This window comes from Chiloscyllium plagiosum, unplaced genomic scaffold (assembly GCF_037043375.1).
Source record: "Chiloscyllium plagiosum isolate Xiang-an unplaced genomic scaffold, Cpla_swu_hap1 HiC_scaffold_28, whole genome shotgun sequence".
NCBI lineage: Eukaryota > Metazoa > Chordata > Chondrichthyes > Orectolobiformes > Hemiscylliidae > Chiloscyllium > Chiloscyllium plagiosum.
Genome location: NW_028270166.1, coordinates 29321658 through 29334597, shown reverse-complemented (window position 1 = coordinate 29334597; position 12940 = coordinate 29321658). Strand labels below are relative to the sequence as shown.

Genomic DNA, 12940 nt, shown 5'->3' with positions numbered 1-12940 from the left:
CTTCCTCCTGGTTTAATTAGAGTACCGTATACACTTGCATATAGGTCGAATTTTGAAGGTATTTTAAAATCTGAAATTAGGGGGTCGACTTATACACAAGGTATAATTTTCGAGGGGATGCGTATTTATCTATCAAATAGATAAAATGGGAAATTTACCCTCCTGGCAGCCCCCTGATCCCTGGTTCTGGAACGTTCCCTGCAATAAGTTTGGGTTGCAGTAAACTGCAGTTAGCTGAAACCGACCCTGTGGATATGACGGTCGCTCTGTACTGTCGTTTCATTACAGTAATTGTGAAAACCTGGAGCGAGGCACAACGGCTGGCGGACTGGAAGACCTGGAATGGAGCAGTACGGCCAGCAGACTGGAAAGTCAGAGCATAACGCAATGGACAGGCACACTGACTCATACATGTTGATCTATAACTGTGAAGAACTACGGTCAACTTATATATGGTGTACATGGAAAATACAAGTTTTTTGGCCAAAATATAGGGGGTGACTTATTCATGAGATCGACCTATACACAAGTATATACAGTAAATACACTCCACACCTTCTCCAGTGTTTTGATGGTCCTCCAAAACTAATGCCCAGAATTAGATACAATACTCTAAGTGGGGCTCCACCAGTATAACCTTTGATTCTGCACACAGAGGATCAAATTGGTACACAACAGGAACACAAAATAGGCTGGCAGAAAATAGCCAAATTTGCATCATGTAGTTTTCGTTTCTGAAAACATTACCAAAATCTTCAATTTCAAACTGGGTAAGAACAGCTAATCTTCAATAAGAGTTTGAACTGTTATTCAATGCGTTTCAATGGAAAGCTGGCAATTTACTTTGAGCTTGTTGGCGTTCAGCAATTTCATTGCCTGTATCTCTAAATAAAGCAAAACATACATGACTTAATTAACAGTCTCATCTTGTCGGCTACTTTTTCTACATATACTACAAGGTCTTCCTGTTTCTGCACCTATTTAATGGTTTCAATCTAAACGCTCTGCTTCCATATCTTCAATTGCATCACTCTCAGCTATATAAATAGTGCAGTAAAGTGTTAGGGGAAAACAGTGGCTTAAAGTGTTAGGGGAACATTTGTTGTTCAAAATCTTGAATAGTTTTTAAAGAGTAAATAAAAGAGGAACTTCTTCCAGTGGCAGAAGACCAGTTAACAGAGCATGCAGATTAGAGTCAGGATGGTAAAAGACTTTTCACCCCCACAGTGAGTTATTGTATCCTGGAATGCACTGCCTGAAAAGCTGTTAGATGCAGAATAAAAGTAGTATTCAAAGACAACTTTGGTCGATCACTGAACAAATAAAATTTGCAGAGCTACAGCGATTGAGAAGGGAATGGAATGAACTGAATAACTCTACAAAACAGCCAGAGATGCAACAGTATACATGACCACTTTTTGTACTCTATAATTCTATTCTAGGATTCTTTAAACTGTCTGTCTTCATTATTCAAGCTCAATCAAGTCAATCAAACACTTCTCCTTTAACAAATCCCTATTAGCTTCCATTTTTGAACCCACTTTTCTCCAAGCAGCAGTTAACTGTATCCCAGATTTTTGTCTCTAAAGATTATCTCACCAAACATCTGATTGGATTGCAACTGCCAGGATTACCCCTTCCACTTTTTTTTGGATTGGTGGTGTATAGTTGCAATTCATCATTCATCTAGCACCAATCCCCTATTCAAACACAGTTAAATTATTGTGGCCAGATTTCCATCCTTTACCTGCAGAAAGGAATTACTTTTTTGTTCCATCATTGGCAGCAACCCTCCTTTGACTATCTTTTAGGTTGCTCACTAAATTTATTCTCTCACACTACCTTTCGCAAAACATGAGAATCACCAGCAAGGCCAGCTTTTGTTGCCCATCCCTAACTGATTATATGATGATGATGATGATGATGATGATGAAAAGCTGCTCTCTTGACTCACTGCAGTTCAACTGCTGTAGACACATCATCAGTACTACTAGGAAGTGGGTTCCAGATTTTTGTTCCAGCAATAGAGAAGCTTGGGATGATGCAGATCCACATCAGGATAATGTATGACTAGATGATGATCCCACTGCTCTTGCGATAGAGGTCATGAATGTGGATGGTGCTGCTGATTGAGGCTTGGCGAGTTTCTGCATTTTCTGTATTTGATACACTCTTGCTACAACTGGATGTGGGAGGAACTAATGTTCAATGTCATGGACAAGGTGTCAAAAAAGTGGTCTGCCTTGTTCGAAAGTCGCGTCTCTTGAATGTTGGAAGAAATTCCTTCCCTCAATGTAGTGAGCCTGTGTATATCCTCTGCCACTAAATGGCTAAGGCTAAAACATTGAGCATTTTCAAGGAGTTAGATATACTTCTTAGGACTGAAGCAATCAACAGGCATGGGGAAAAAGCAGGAAAAGGGTATTGAGCTGGCTGATCTACCATAATCATATTGAATGGCAAAGCAAATTCGAAAGGATGGCCTACTCTTACTTTCTATGTCCATGTTTCTAAGTGCAGCGTATTTCGTCACACTCCTGATTATACATTGTAATTCGACTGAATAAAAGAAAAGGATCACTGGACGTGGAACTTTAACTCTGTTTTCTTTCCACAGATGCTACCAGACTTGCTGAGTTCCTCCAGAAATTTCTGCTTTTGTAAGTGGAGTGAGGCGACAAAAAGATCAGTCGTGATCTTATTGAATAGCACAGCAGGCTCAAGTGGCCAGGTGGCCTACTCCTGCTCCCAGTTCCTATGTTTCAAATCTTCACAGTCTGCAGTTATTTGTTTTAATCAAGGAATGATAGTTAGATTTACCCTTCTCAAAGATGGTCATTGCCTGACAGTTGTGTAGCAGAAATGTTACTTGCTACTATCAATCCATGTCTGAATGATATCCAGATCTTGCTACAGAAAGACACAGAAGTTAGTGTTTGTGGTATTGTGAGTGATACTGATCACTGCACAATCATCAACAAACATTCCTACTCAGCATAGGAGAAAGGCCATTGATGAAAGAGCTGCCAGTAATTGAGGCAAGAGACCACCTGAAGGGTTACAGCAGCACTGTCCTCAGGCTGAGTTGAAGGCATTGAATAACTGCCACCATCTTTGTTTGTATTAGATATGACTCTAAGCAGGTAATCTACTCATTACATTTATCAGTTCCCTGAACTTTTTGATTTGGTTCTCTAGGACAAAGTGAGGGCTGCAGATGCTGGAGATCAGCTGAAAATGTGTTGCTGGAAAAGCGCAGTAGGTCAGGCAGCATCCAAGGAACAGGAAAATCGACGCTTCGGGCATAAGCCCTTCTTCAGGAATTCCTGAAGAAGGGCTTATGCCCGAAGCGTCGATTCTCCTGTTCCTTGGGTGCTGCCTGACCTGCTGTGCTTTTCCAGCAACACATTTTCAGATTTGGTTCTCTACTCGATTATGAAGTGGACCTTTATCATAAATCTCTTCATGTTTCAATTTAGTCTTGTGTATCTTTGGTCATCCATGAACCTGAAATCCTTCCTTTCCCATTCTTGAGAATGGTTCTCACCTCTACCAGAACTATCTTCTCACTGATGAACTGCAAATCCTATTTATGATGCTATCAGGGCTAAGATAAGTAAATGAAGACAGTTTGCAAAAACTTGGTTTGTTTTTATTTAGAAGTTTGATCCAAACAATGTCGTGAAAATGACTGAGAGAATTGATAGGATAGGTCCAAGGGAACTATTTCCTGTGATAGGAGAACCCAGAGTATGAATGCATAATCTGAAAATAAGTATGAAAATAATTCAAGAGTGGGATTAGCTAACATTTTCCCCACACTGAAGGTGTTGAGAAAATTCTAAACTCTGATTCAACTGAAATATTCTAATTAGAAATCAACAGCTTTTGTTATATGCATATCAAAGGTTATGGAGAAAGGGCTGGCAAATGGAGCAAAGCCACAGCTAATCTGTAATTGAATAAAATGAGGCTAAATAGTCCACAATTCCTATATTAGAAAACTCTTATTCATCACTGCATTTTTTTTCATCTGTCCCTCGCTCCTTCATGTTCTTCTCTGCCATGAAGGCTTTTCACTCATTGCCATCACTCTGGACTGGGATGAAAGGCTTATTTTATGATAAAAGGGCACTGGATAATAGATACAGGAGAATATATTCTCTTGTGGACACTAAAACTGACATACAGTTTAAGGCAAGTTCTGTTTTGTAACAGAGAGAATTATTTTTCTAGAATCTATAGCATGTGGAATTCTCTTCCACAAAAGGTTGTGGAAGCTGAGTCTTTAAATTTTTCAAGGCAGAACTTGATAGATTTTTGGTCACCAAGGAAGCAAAGGGAAGACAAGAAAGTGGAGCGGAGACTTCAATCCTGGCTCAACAGGTCAATGCCTTACACTTATGTTATCTGCACCCTCCTACTCCCCCTCAATCCAATTTGCCCCTCAATCCCATCTACTCATCATAATTTCCTTCACCCTTTTTTCCTTCATTTCACTCTTATCCACACCACCCTCTAGCTTGATCACACAACTCTGAATGTAATCTTGCCTCACTCAATTTTCCCCTTATGCCTCCTCCCCCATCACTCCTTACTAACCAACTTCTCTTCCTCTTCACATTGATTCTTCCCCGAACCCTGATATTACACCCCACCCACTGTCCAGGTAGCTTTCTCCATCTACCGTTTCTATCCTAATCACTTTCAAAGCTTTCTCCTTCTCGAACGCTCCCCCCACTTCTCGTTTTTAGGCAGATTTATGTCTCAATCACTTACTGTTTCTCACTGTTTACCCCTTACAGACATGTCCTTCCTTTTCATTCTTTACTCTTTCCTCTTGTAGCTATCCAAACGAACATCACTATTTAATTTTGTTATTGATTTGTCTGGCGCTCTGGCCTGGTCAGCCGGTGTTTTGTTGTGGGTGTGTGCGTTCCGCTCCTCCCCCTCGTCTACCCATTCAGTAGACAGCGACACTGCACCGAGGCTGGAGCAAACACCAATCCCAGCTGTGTGCACATCTTGGACGATAGAGGCTAAATTCCCTTGCTTCAGCCGCGTTCCAATACTCCATACCCATTTTCACCTGCTTACCTTCATTTGCTAGATCCGCCATTTTAGGATTCTCCGCGTCCCCACAATACACCGCGAACGGAAAATGGCAATGCGCATGCGCCCTTTCCTGGCGGCGCCACTTTTTTGGGGGGGAAGTCGGAAAAGAATCTCACGCATGCGCACTTGGTACTGAGCGCCGGCGGGATGAGGGAGAGAGCCGTCAATGACGGAAAGTCTGCCAGAGAGCGCACGCGCATTTGGTGTCGGTTTCTTGGGGGCGGGACTAATCGTCGTTCGTGTAGTGCGCTTGCGCCGCATGCATGCCACCACGTGACTTGATCGCTGTCTAGTTGGGATGGCGAGGGGCCAAGAGATTATTTTCCGGAAGCGGTGTCATAGTCAGTCACTCACCCAACGGGTAGTGGCAGCTTCATGAGTGATCGACAGAGAAAAAACGGGAATAAGTCGGCTCTTTTACAGGTCCCGTTTGGGGCTGTAGTGCGCATGCGCCTTATCTTGGTGAGCCGAGTTAAATCTCGATTACGACGTTCTGTCTGAGGGAGTTATTGTCAAACAGGTTATTGGGATTAGAGTGCGTCATACAAATGCAATGCACTCCAGATGCTTGGAATTTGAAGTCAAAACGGAAATGCTGGTTATGACAGATGATCAAGGCCTTGGAGCTGGAACATTCTCCGTCCCAGTGATGCTGCCAAACCTGCAGAGTGTTTGCAGCATTGTCTTATTTTTACAGTGAGAGGTAGACGTCTATTGATTAAAAATAAATGTTCAACATGGCTGGCCTCGCTGTTATAATCACGTGATTGTGATCTGTGAATTGATAGCATTCATTACGACAAACATAGAATGGTTACAACAGTGGGCCATTAGATTTTTAACGTCTCTGTCAAGGCATTTGCTTAGTTCCACTTTCCTGCCTTTTTTTTTGTAATATTTTATCCCGTCTGCAGTGCTTTAAACTGCAGTTTAATGTGGAGGCAAATCTGTGTAAAATCAGAGGCATCTCCTTTGAGCAAATGTTGTCTCCACTAAATACTAAGAAAATCAGTGGTGTCTAGAAAAATTTCAAAGGCCAAGATTAATTTTGAAAAATCAGTATGGATGTAACCTACTTGGATATTAGCAAGGCTTTTCACAACAGCATGGCAGCCTGGTCAAAAAAGTATAAGCCAAAAGAGAGTGGCAAATTGGATCCACAATTAACTTAGTGGCATGAAGCAAAGGTTAGTTGTTGACAGGTTATTTTCCCACTGGAAGTCATGTTAACTTGGAGAGCTGCAGACTCGATACTTAGCCCTTGGGTTTTTAGTTTATATCAATGATGTAGGTGTTCTCTTAAGATGCATGATAAAGATGTTTCAAATTATATGAATCTTAGCAAAAATGTGTCTTGACAGTAAAGAGAAAGACTTTAGACTGCAGAAAGATATAGATGGACAGGTTTGTTGGGCAGAAAATGAAGAATGGAATTCAAACAGGAGAAGTAATACAGCAGGCAAGGGGACATACAGTACATTAAGATACTGAGTCGTGTGGAGGAACAGAATTCCTTTGGAATTTTAGGTTGCACATTTCTCTGAAAAACAGGATAGATTTGAGACATAGAAAATAGGTGCAGGAGTAGGCCATTTGATCCATAGAACCTGCTCCACCTTTCAATATAATCATGGCTGATCCATTATTTCAATACCATGCCCCCATTCCCACTCTATTCTGTTCTTTATGCCTTTATATTTAAAAATCGATCTATTCCTTACATATTTTCTGTGGCTTCATCTCGACAGAGAGTTTCACAGGTTCACCACCCTCTAATTGGAGATATTTCTCCTCATTGCAGTCTGAAGTGGACAACTTGTATCTTGAGACTGTGACCTGTTTCAGTAATCACTAGCCAGGGGAAACACCATCCCACGAGGTAGACTGTCCATCCCTATCAGAACTGTAAATTTTGATGAGACCCCCTCTCATTCTTCTAAACTTCAGTAAATACAGGTCCAGTCATTATAATCTCTCATTTTAGAACAAACTTGCCATCCCAGGATTCGGTCTCGTGAACCTTTGCAACGTTCCCTATTTGCAACGCACCTCCACACATATCATCTATTGCATCCTCTGCACCCGATGTGGCCTCCTCTATATTGGGGAGACAGGCCGGCTACTTGCGGAGCGTTTCAGAGAACACCTCTGGGACACCCGGACCAACCAACCCAACCACCCTGTAGCTCAACATTTCAATTCCCCCTCCCACTCCACCAAGGATATGCAGGTCTTTGGACTCCTCCATCGTCAGACCACAACAAAACGACGGTTGGAGGAAGAACGCCTCATCTTCCGGCTAGGAACCCTCCAACCACAAGGGATGAACTCGGATTTCACCAGTTTCCTCATTTCCCCTCCCCCCACCCTGTCTCAGTCAAATCCATCAAATTCAGCACCGCCTTCCTAACCTGAGATCTTCTTCCCGACCTCTCCGCCCCCACCCCAGTCTGACCTATCACCCTCACCTTGACCTCTTTCCACCTATCACATTTCCGACGCCCCTCTCCCAAGTCCCTCCTCCCTACCTTTTATCTTAGCCTGCTGGACAAACTTTCCCCATTCCTGAAGAAGGGCTTATGCCCGAAACGTCGATTCTCCTGTTCCCTGGATGCTGCCTGACCTGCTGCGCTTTTCCAGCAACACATTTCCAGCAACGTTCCCTATATGGGCAATTATATACTTTTGTTTGGTGAAGAGACTAAAACTGCATACTGTTCGCCAGATGTGATCTCAAAAGACCTTGGACAACTGCAATAAGACTTCCTTAATCCTGTACCCAAACCCTCTTGCAGTGAAGGCCAACATACCATTTGACATCCTAACGTCTTGCTGGACCTATATGCTTGTTTTCAATGATCGATGTACAAGTACCTGCCACTTTGTAAATGCTGGAAAGTGGAGTTGAGGATTATCACATCAGCCTTGATCTTATTAAATGGTGGAGCAGACCTGATGGTCTGAAGGTCTATATCTGTTCCTGTGTCTTATAATACATTAACATTTCCCAATCTGTCACCATTTAAATGATACTTTGCCCTACTGCTTTTCCTACTAAAGTGGACAACTTCACACTTTATCTATGTTGTCTTGTTCAACCACCTTTACATCCTCATCACAGCTCACAAATTACCCTTGTTTTTTACATCAGCATACTTGGAAATATTGCATTTGATTCCCTCATTGAAATCATTGACATATGTTGCAAATAGCTGGCATTTAAAAAGTAGTTAGGAGAGCAAATGGTAGGCTTTCCTTTATTGGCAGAGGCACAGAATACAAGACCAGAGAGTTGTATGTTAGAACTGTACGACAACAATTGTTAGACCACATCTTGAATATTAATATGATTCTGCTCATCACATTTCAGAGTCATGATTGCACTGCAGAAGACATTTACAAGGATGTAGAGTCATAGAGATGTACAGCATGGAAACAGACCCTTCGGTCCAACCCGTCCATGCCAACCAGATATCCCAACCCAATCTAGTCCCACCTACCAGCACTCGGCCCATATCCCTCCAAACCCTTCCTATTCATACACCCATCCAAATGCCTATTAAATGTTGCAATTGTACCAGCCTCCACCACATCCTCTGGCAGCTCATTCCATACACGTACCACCCTCTGAGTGAAAAAGTTGCCCCTTAGGTCTCTTTTTATATCTTTCCCCTCTGACCCTAAACCTATGCCCTCTAGTTCTGGACTCTCCGACCCCAGGGAAAAGACTTTGCCTATTTATCCTATCCATGCCCCTCATAATTTTGTAAACATCTCTAAGGTTACCCCTCAGCCTTCGATGCTCCAGGGAAAGAGCCCCAGCCTGTTCAGCCTCTCACTGTAGCTCAGATTCTCCAACCCTGGCAACATCCTTGTAAATCTTTTCTGAACCCTTTCAAGTTTCATAACATCTTTCCGATAGGAAGGAGACCAGAATTGCACGCAATAGTCTAACAGTGGCCGAACCAATGTCCTGTACAGCCGCAACATGACCTCCCAACTCCTGTACTCAATACTCTGACCAATAAAAGAAAGCATACCAAACGCCTTCTTCACTATCCTATCTACCTGCGACTTCACTTTCGAGGAGCTATGAACCTGCACTCCAAGGTCTCTTTGCTCAGCAGCACTCCCTCGGACTTTACCATTAAGTGTATAAGTCCTGCTAAGATTTGCTTTCCCAAAATGCAGCACCTCGCGTTTATCTGAATTAAACTCCATCGGTCACTTCTCAGCCCATTGGCCCATCTGGTCCAGAACCTGTCGTAATCTGAGCTAACCCTCTTCGCTGTCCACTATACCTCCAATTTTGGTGTCATCTGCAAACTTACTAACTCTTATGCTCGCATCCAAATCATTTATGTAAATGACAAAAAGTAGAGGGCCCAGCACCGATCCTTGTGGCACTCCACTGGTCACAGACCTCCAGTCTGAAAAACAACCCTCCACCACCATCCTCTGTCTTCTACCTTTGAGCCAGTTCTGTATCCAAATGGCTAGTTCTCCCTGTATTTCATGAGATCTAACCTTACTAATCAGTCTCCCATGGGGACCCTTGTCGAATGCCTTACTGAAGTCCATATAGATCACATCTACTGCTCTGCCCCATCAATCTTCTTTGTTACTTCTTCAAAAAACTCAATCAAGTTTGTGAGACATGATTTCCCATGCACAAAGCCACGTTGACTATCCCGAATCAGTTCTTGCCTTTCCAAATACATGTACATCCTGTCCCTCAGGTATCCGTCCAACAACTTGCCCACCACCGAGGTCAGGCTCACTGGTCTATAATTCCCTGGCTTGTCCTTACCACCCTTCTTAAACAGTGGCACCACATTTGCCAACCTCCAGTCTTCCATCACCTCACCTGTGAGTATCGATGATACAAATATCTCAGCAAGAGGCCCAGCAATCACTTCTCTAGCTTCCCACAGAGTTCTCAGGTACACCTGATCAGGTCTTGGGGTTTTATCCAGCTTTAACCGTTTCAAGATATCCAGCACCTCCTCCTCTGTAATATGGACATTTTGCAAGATGTCACCATCTATTTCCCTACAGTCTATATCTTCCATATTCTTTTCCACAGTAAATACTGATGCAAAATATTCATTTAGTATCTCCCCCATTTTCTGTGGCTCCACACAAAGGCCGCCTTGCTGATCTTTGAGGGGCCCTATTCTCTCCCTAGTTACCCTTTTGTCCTTAATATATTTGTAAAACCCCTTTGGATTCTCCTTAATTCTATTTGCCAAAGCTATCTCATGTCCTCGTTTTGCCCTCCTGATTTCCCTCTTAAGTATACTCCTACTTTCTTTATACTCTTCTAAGGGTTCACTCGATCTACCCTGTCTGTACCTGACATATGCTTCCCTCTTTTTCTTAACCAAACCCTCAATTTCTTTAGTCACCCAGCGTCAAAATTGGCCACCTAATACTGTCAAAATTGGCCTTTCTCCAATTTAGAACATCAACTTTTAGATCTGGTCTATCTTTTTCCATCACTTTGTTAAAACTAATAGAATTATGGTCGCTGGCCCCAAAGTGCTCCTCCACTGACACCTCAGTCACCTGCCTTGCCTTATTTCCCAAGAGTAGGTCAAGTTTTGCACCTTTTCTAGTAGGTACATCCACATACTGAATCAGAAAATTTTCTTGTACACACTTAACAAATTCCTCTCCATCTAAACCTTTAACACTATGGCAGTCCCAGTCGATGTTTGGAAAGTTAAAATCCCCTACCATAACCACCCTATTATTCTAACCAGCACTGGAAAAGTTTAGCTGAGAGGTTAGATTGGATAGGCTAGGGTTTTTGATCTTGGAACAAATGAGATGGACTAGTGAATTAATTGAGGTGTATAAAATCATGAAGGGCCCAGATAGGATAAATAATGATGACTGATTTACCAAAGCAGAGAGTGAAAATCAGGGGATCAGAGATTTTTTTAAAAGTTGTGAAAGGATTACAGTGGAGATGAAGTAAAAGGTGGTAGGATTCTTGAGTGCCCTGATTGAAAAGATGACACGCAAAAACTGTCAACACATTTGAAAAGTATTTGGATGGCGACTTGAAGAGCTATGACTTGTTGGGCCATGGAATTTGTGCAGGAATGTCTGATTAGTCTTGGTAATTCTTTGCTGATCAGCACGAATGAGATAAGCCAAATACTATGTCATAACTATTTATGATTTTCAACGGTAGCTGTGACTTCTGCAATCAAGTAAAATCTGTTGTATTGATTTTCTGCTGTCTGTTCTCTATATTTGTAGGCTAATTCATCTATCTAATTAAATGTCACTTTTTCACTATACAAAAGCTAGGAGAAAATAGTAAGATACATGTCAAATCCCATGCACTAACTGGAATAATGAGCTTTTGTTCAACTCCCAGGCAATTTTATCGTACTAGATATTGCACATATAAGATTACACTTTCAATTTTAGGAAGGAAGCTTTGATATTGAACATGAGAAAAATATCTGGGAATGTCCTAAAGATATAGCAACACCCTTTGCTTTGCAATTCAATTGCACATAATTTAGGTTGACACTTTGGGCGTTACTGAAAGAGTGCTGAATGTTAATGTTAACGTCTTGCAAATGAGATAGTAAGTTAAAGTTCTGTCTTCCTATCCAAGTGAACATGAGAGTCCACAGTATTATAGTCCAAAAAATAACTATTTACATAGACTTCATATCCACACTTTTATGTGAGAGCTTTTCTTTGGTTAGCTAAGAAGACTAACTTCATTAGTCTAAGTTAGAGTAACTTAGAAAACTAGCTCCTGATGTTTATACAACAAATTTAAACCCAACTCTTAATTAATATTCCTGATCCTTCTACTGGGTCTCAGACATTCCTTTAGCCTGTATTTGATTATAAGACAGAGCACCATTTAAAGTATTGTCCCGGTGTTGGATCTACATTTCTTTCTCAACCAATATTGCCAAAGTAACTAACTGGTTATTTGTTTAATTTGATGCTTGTGGTACTTCTCTGTAATTCATTCCCTTTGTCCAGACCACTGTTCTCATCCACTTTTAGGACTACATTAGTCTCTCAGCAAATGTTGAGAAACAAGCCAAGGTGACTGGTGATCTGTGCTCTACAGGCAAATTCGACAAAAGAGTTAAGAGAGAACCTAAAAGTAATGAAGATGCATGCAAAACTGCAAAGAATAGAGTAGATTCAAGACAACGGAAAGGAATAAGAAACAACAAAATAGACAAATAAGGTAGTAAGGATACATAAAGAGATATTCCTGAAGAAGGGCTTATGCCCGAAACGTCGATTCTCCTGTTCCCTGGATGCTGCCTGACCTGCTGCGCTTTTCCAGCAACACATTTCCAGCTCTGATCTCCAGCATCTGCAGACCTCACTTTCTCCTCCTACATAAAGAGATAGGAGAAGAAGGTTGAGAGAGTAAAATTAATACATTTTCTAAATTATAAGAAAGAAGATTGTCAAGAACAATGTATACTTATTAAATCAATCTTAAAATAAAGTTCTCTTCAGAGATGCTGATGACCTAGTGAGTATTTCCAAAATTTGTTTCTATTAGATGTAAGGATAGTTGCAGGTCATATTGCAAATGAAAAATTTTTAAAAAGGTTGATTTGTTGAATAATTACTTTGTTATAATCTACACAGTAGAGGAAGAGGAAAATATAGTTGACATTCAAGGATAATTAATAATGAATCCAGAATTAAAAGTAATTAAAGCTAACACAAGCATAAACAAATAGTGAGTCTACAGAACCTCATGGTTTCCACCCAAAGATCTTAAAGAAAATAGGTGAAGAAATTGCCGTAATCTTTCTCAGCT

At 41.4% G+C, this 12940-nt stretch overlaps 1 protein-coding gene across 1 annotated transcript in view; it reads right to left on the bottom strand.

The window, feature by feature from the left end:
• The window catches only part of ranbp3a (RAN binding protein 3a), a 110291-nt gene extending 105144 nt beyond the window's left edge, over positions 1 to 5147 (bottom strand). Inside the window, exon 1 of the mRNA XM_043721086.2 lies at positions 5098 to 5147. Within this exon, the coding sequence (XP_043577021.2) occupies positions 5098 to 5119 (22 nt within the window). The 5' untranslated portion in view covers positions 5120 to 5147. The remainder of the gene's footprint in view (positions 1 to 5097) is intronic.
• Positions 5148 to 12940: the final 7793 nt, after the last annotated feature.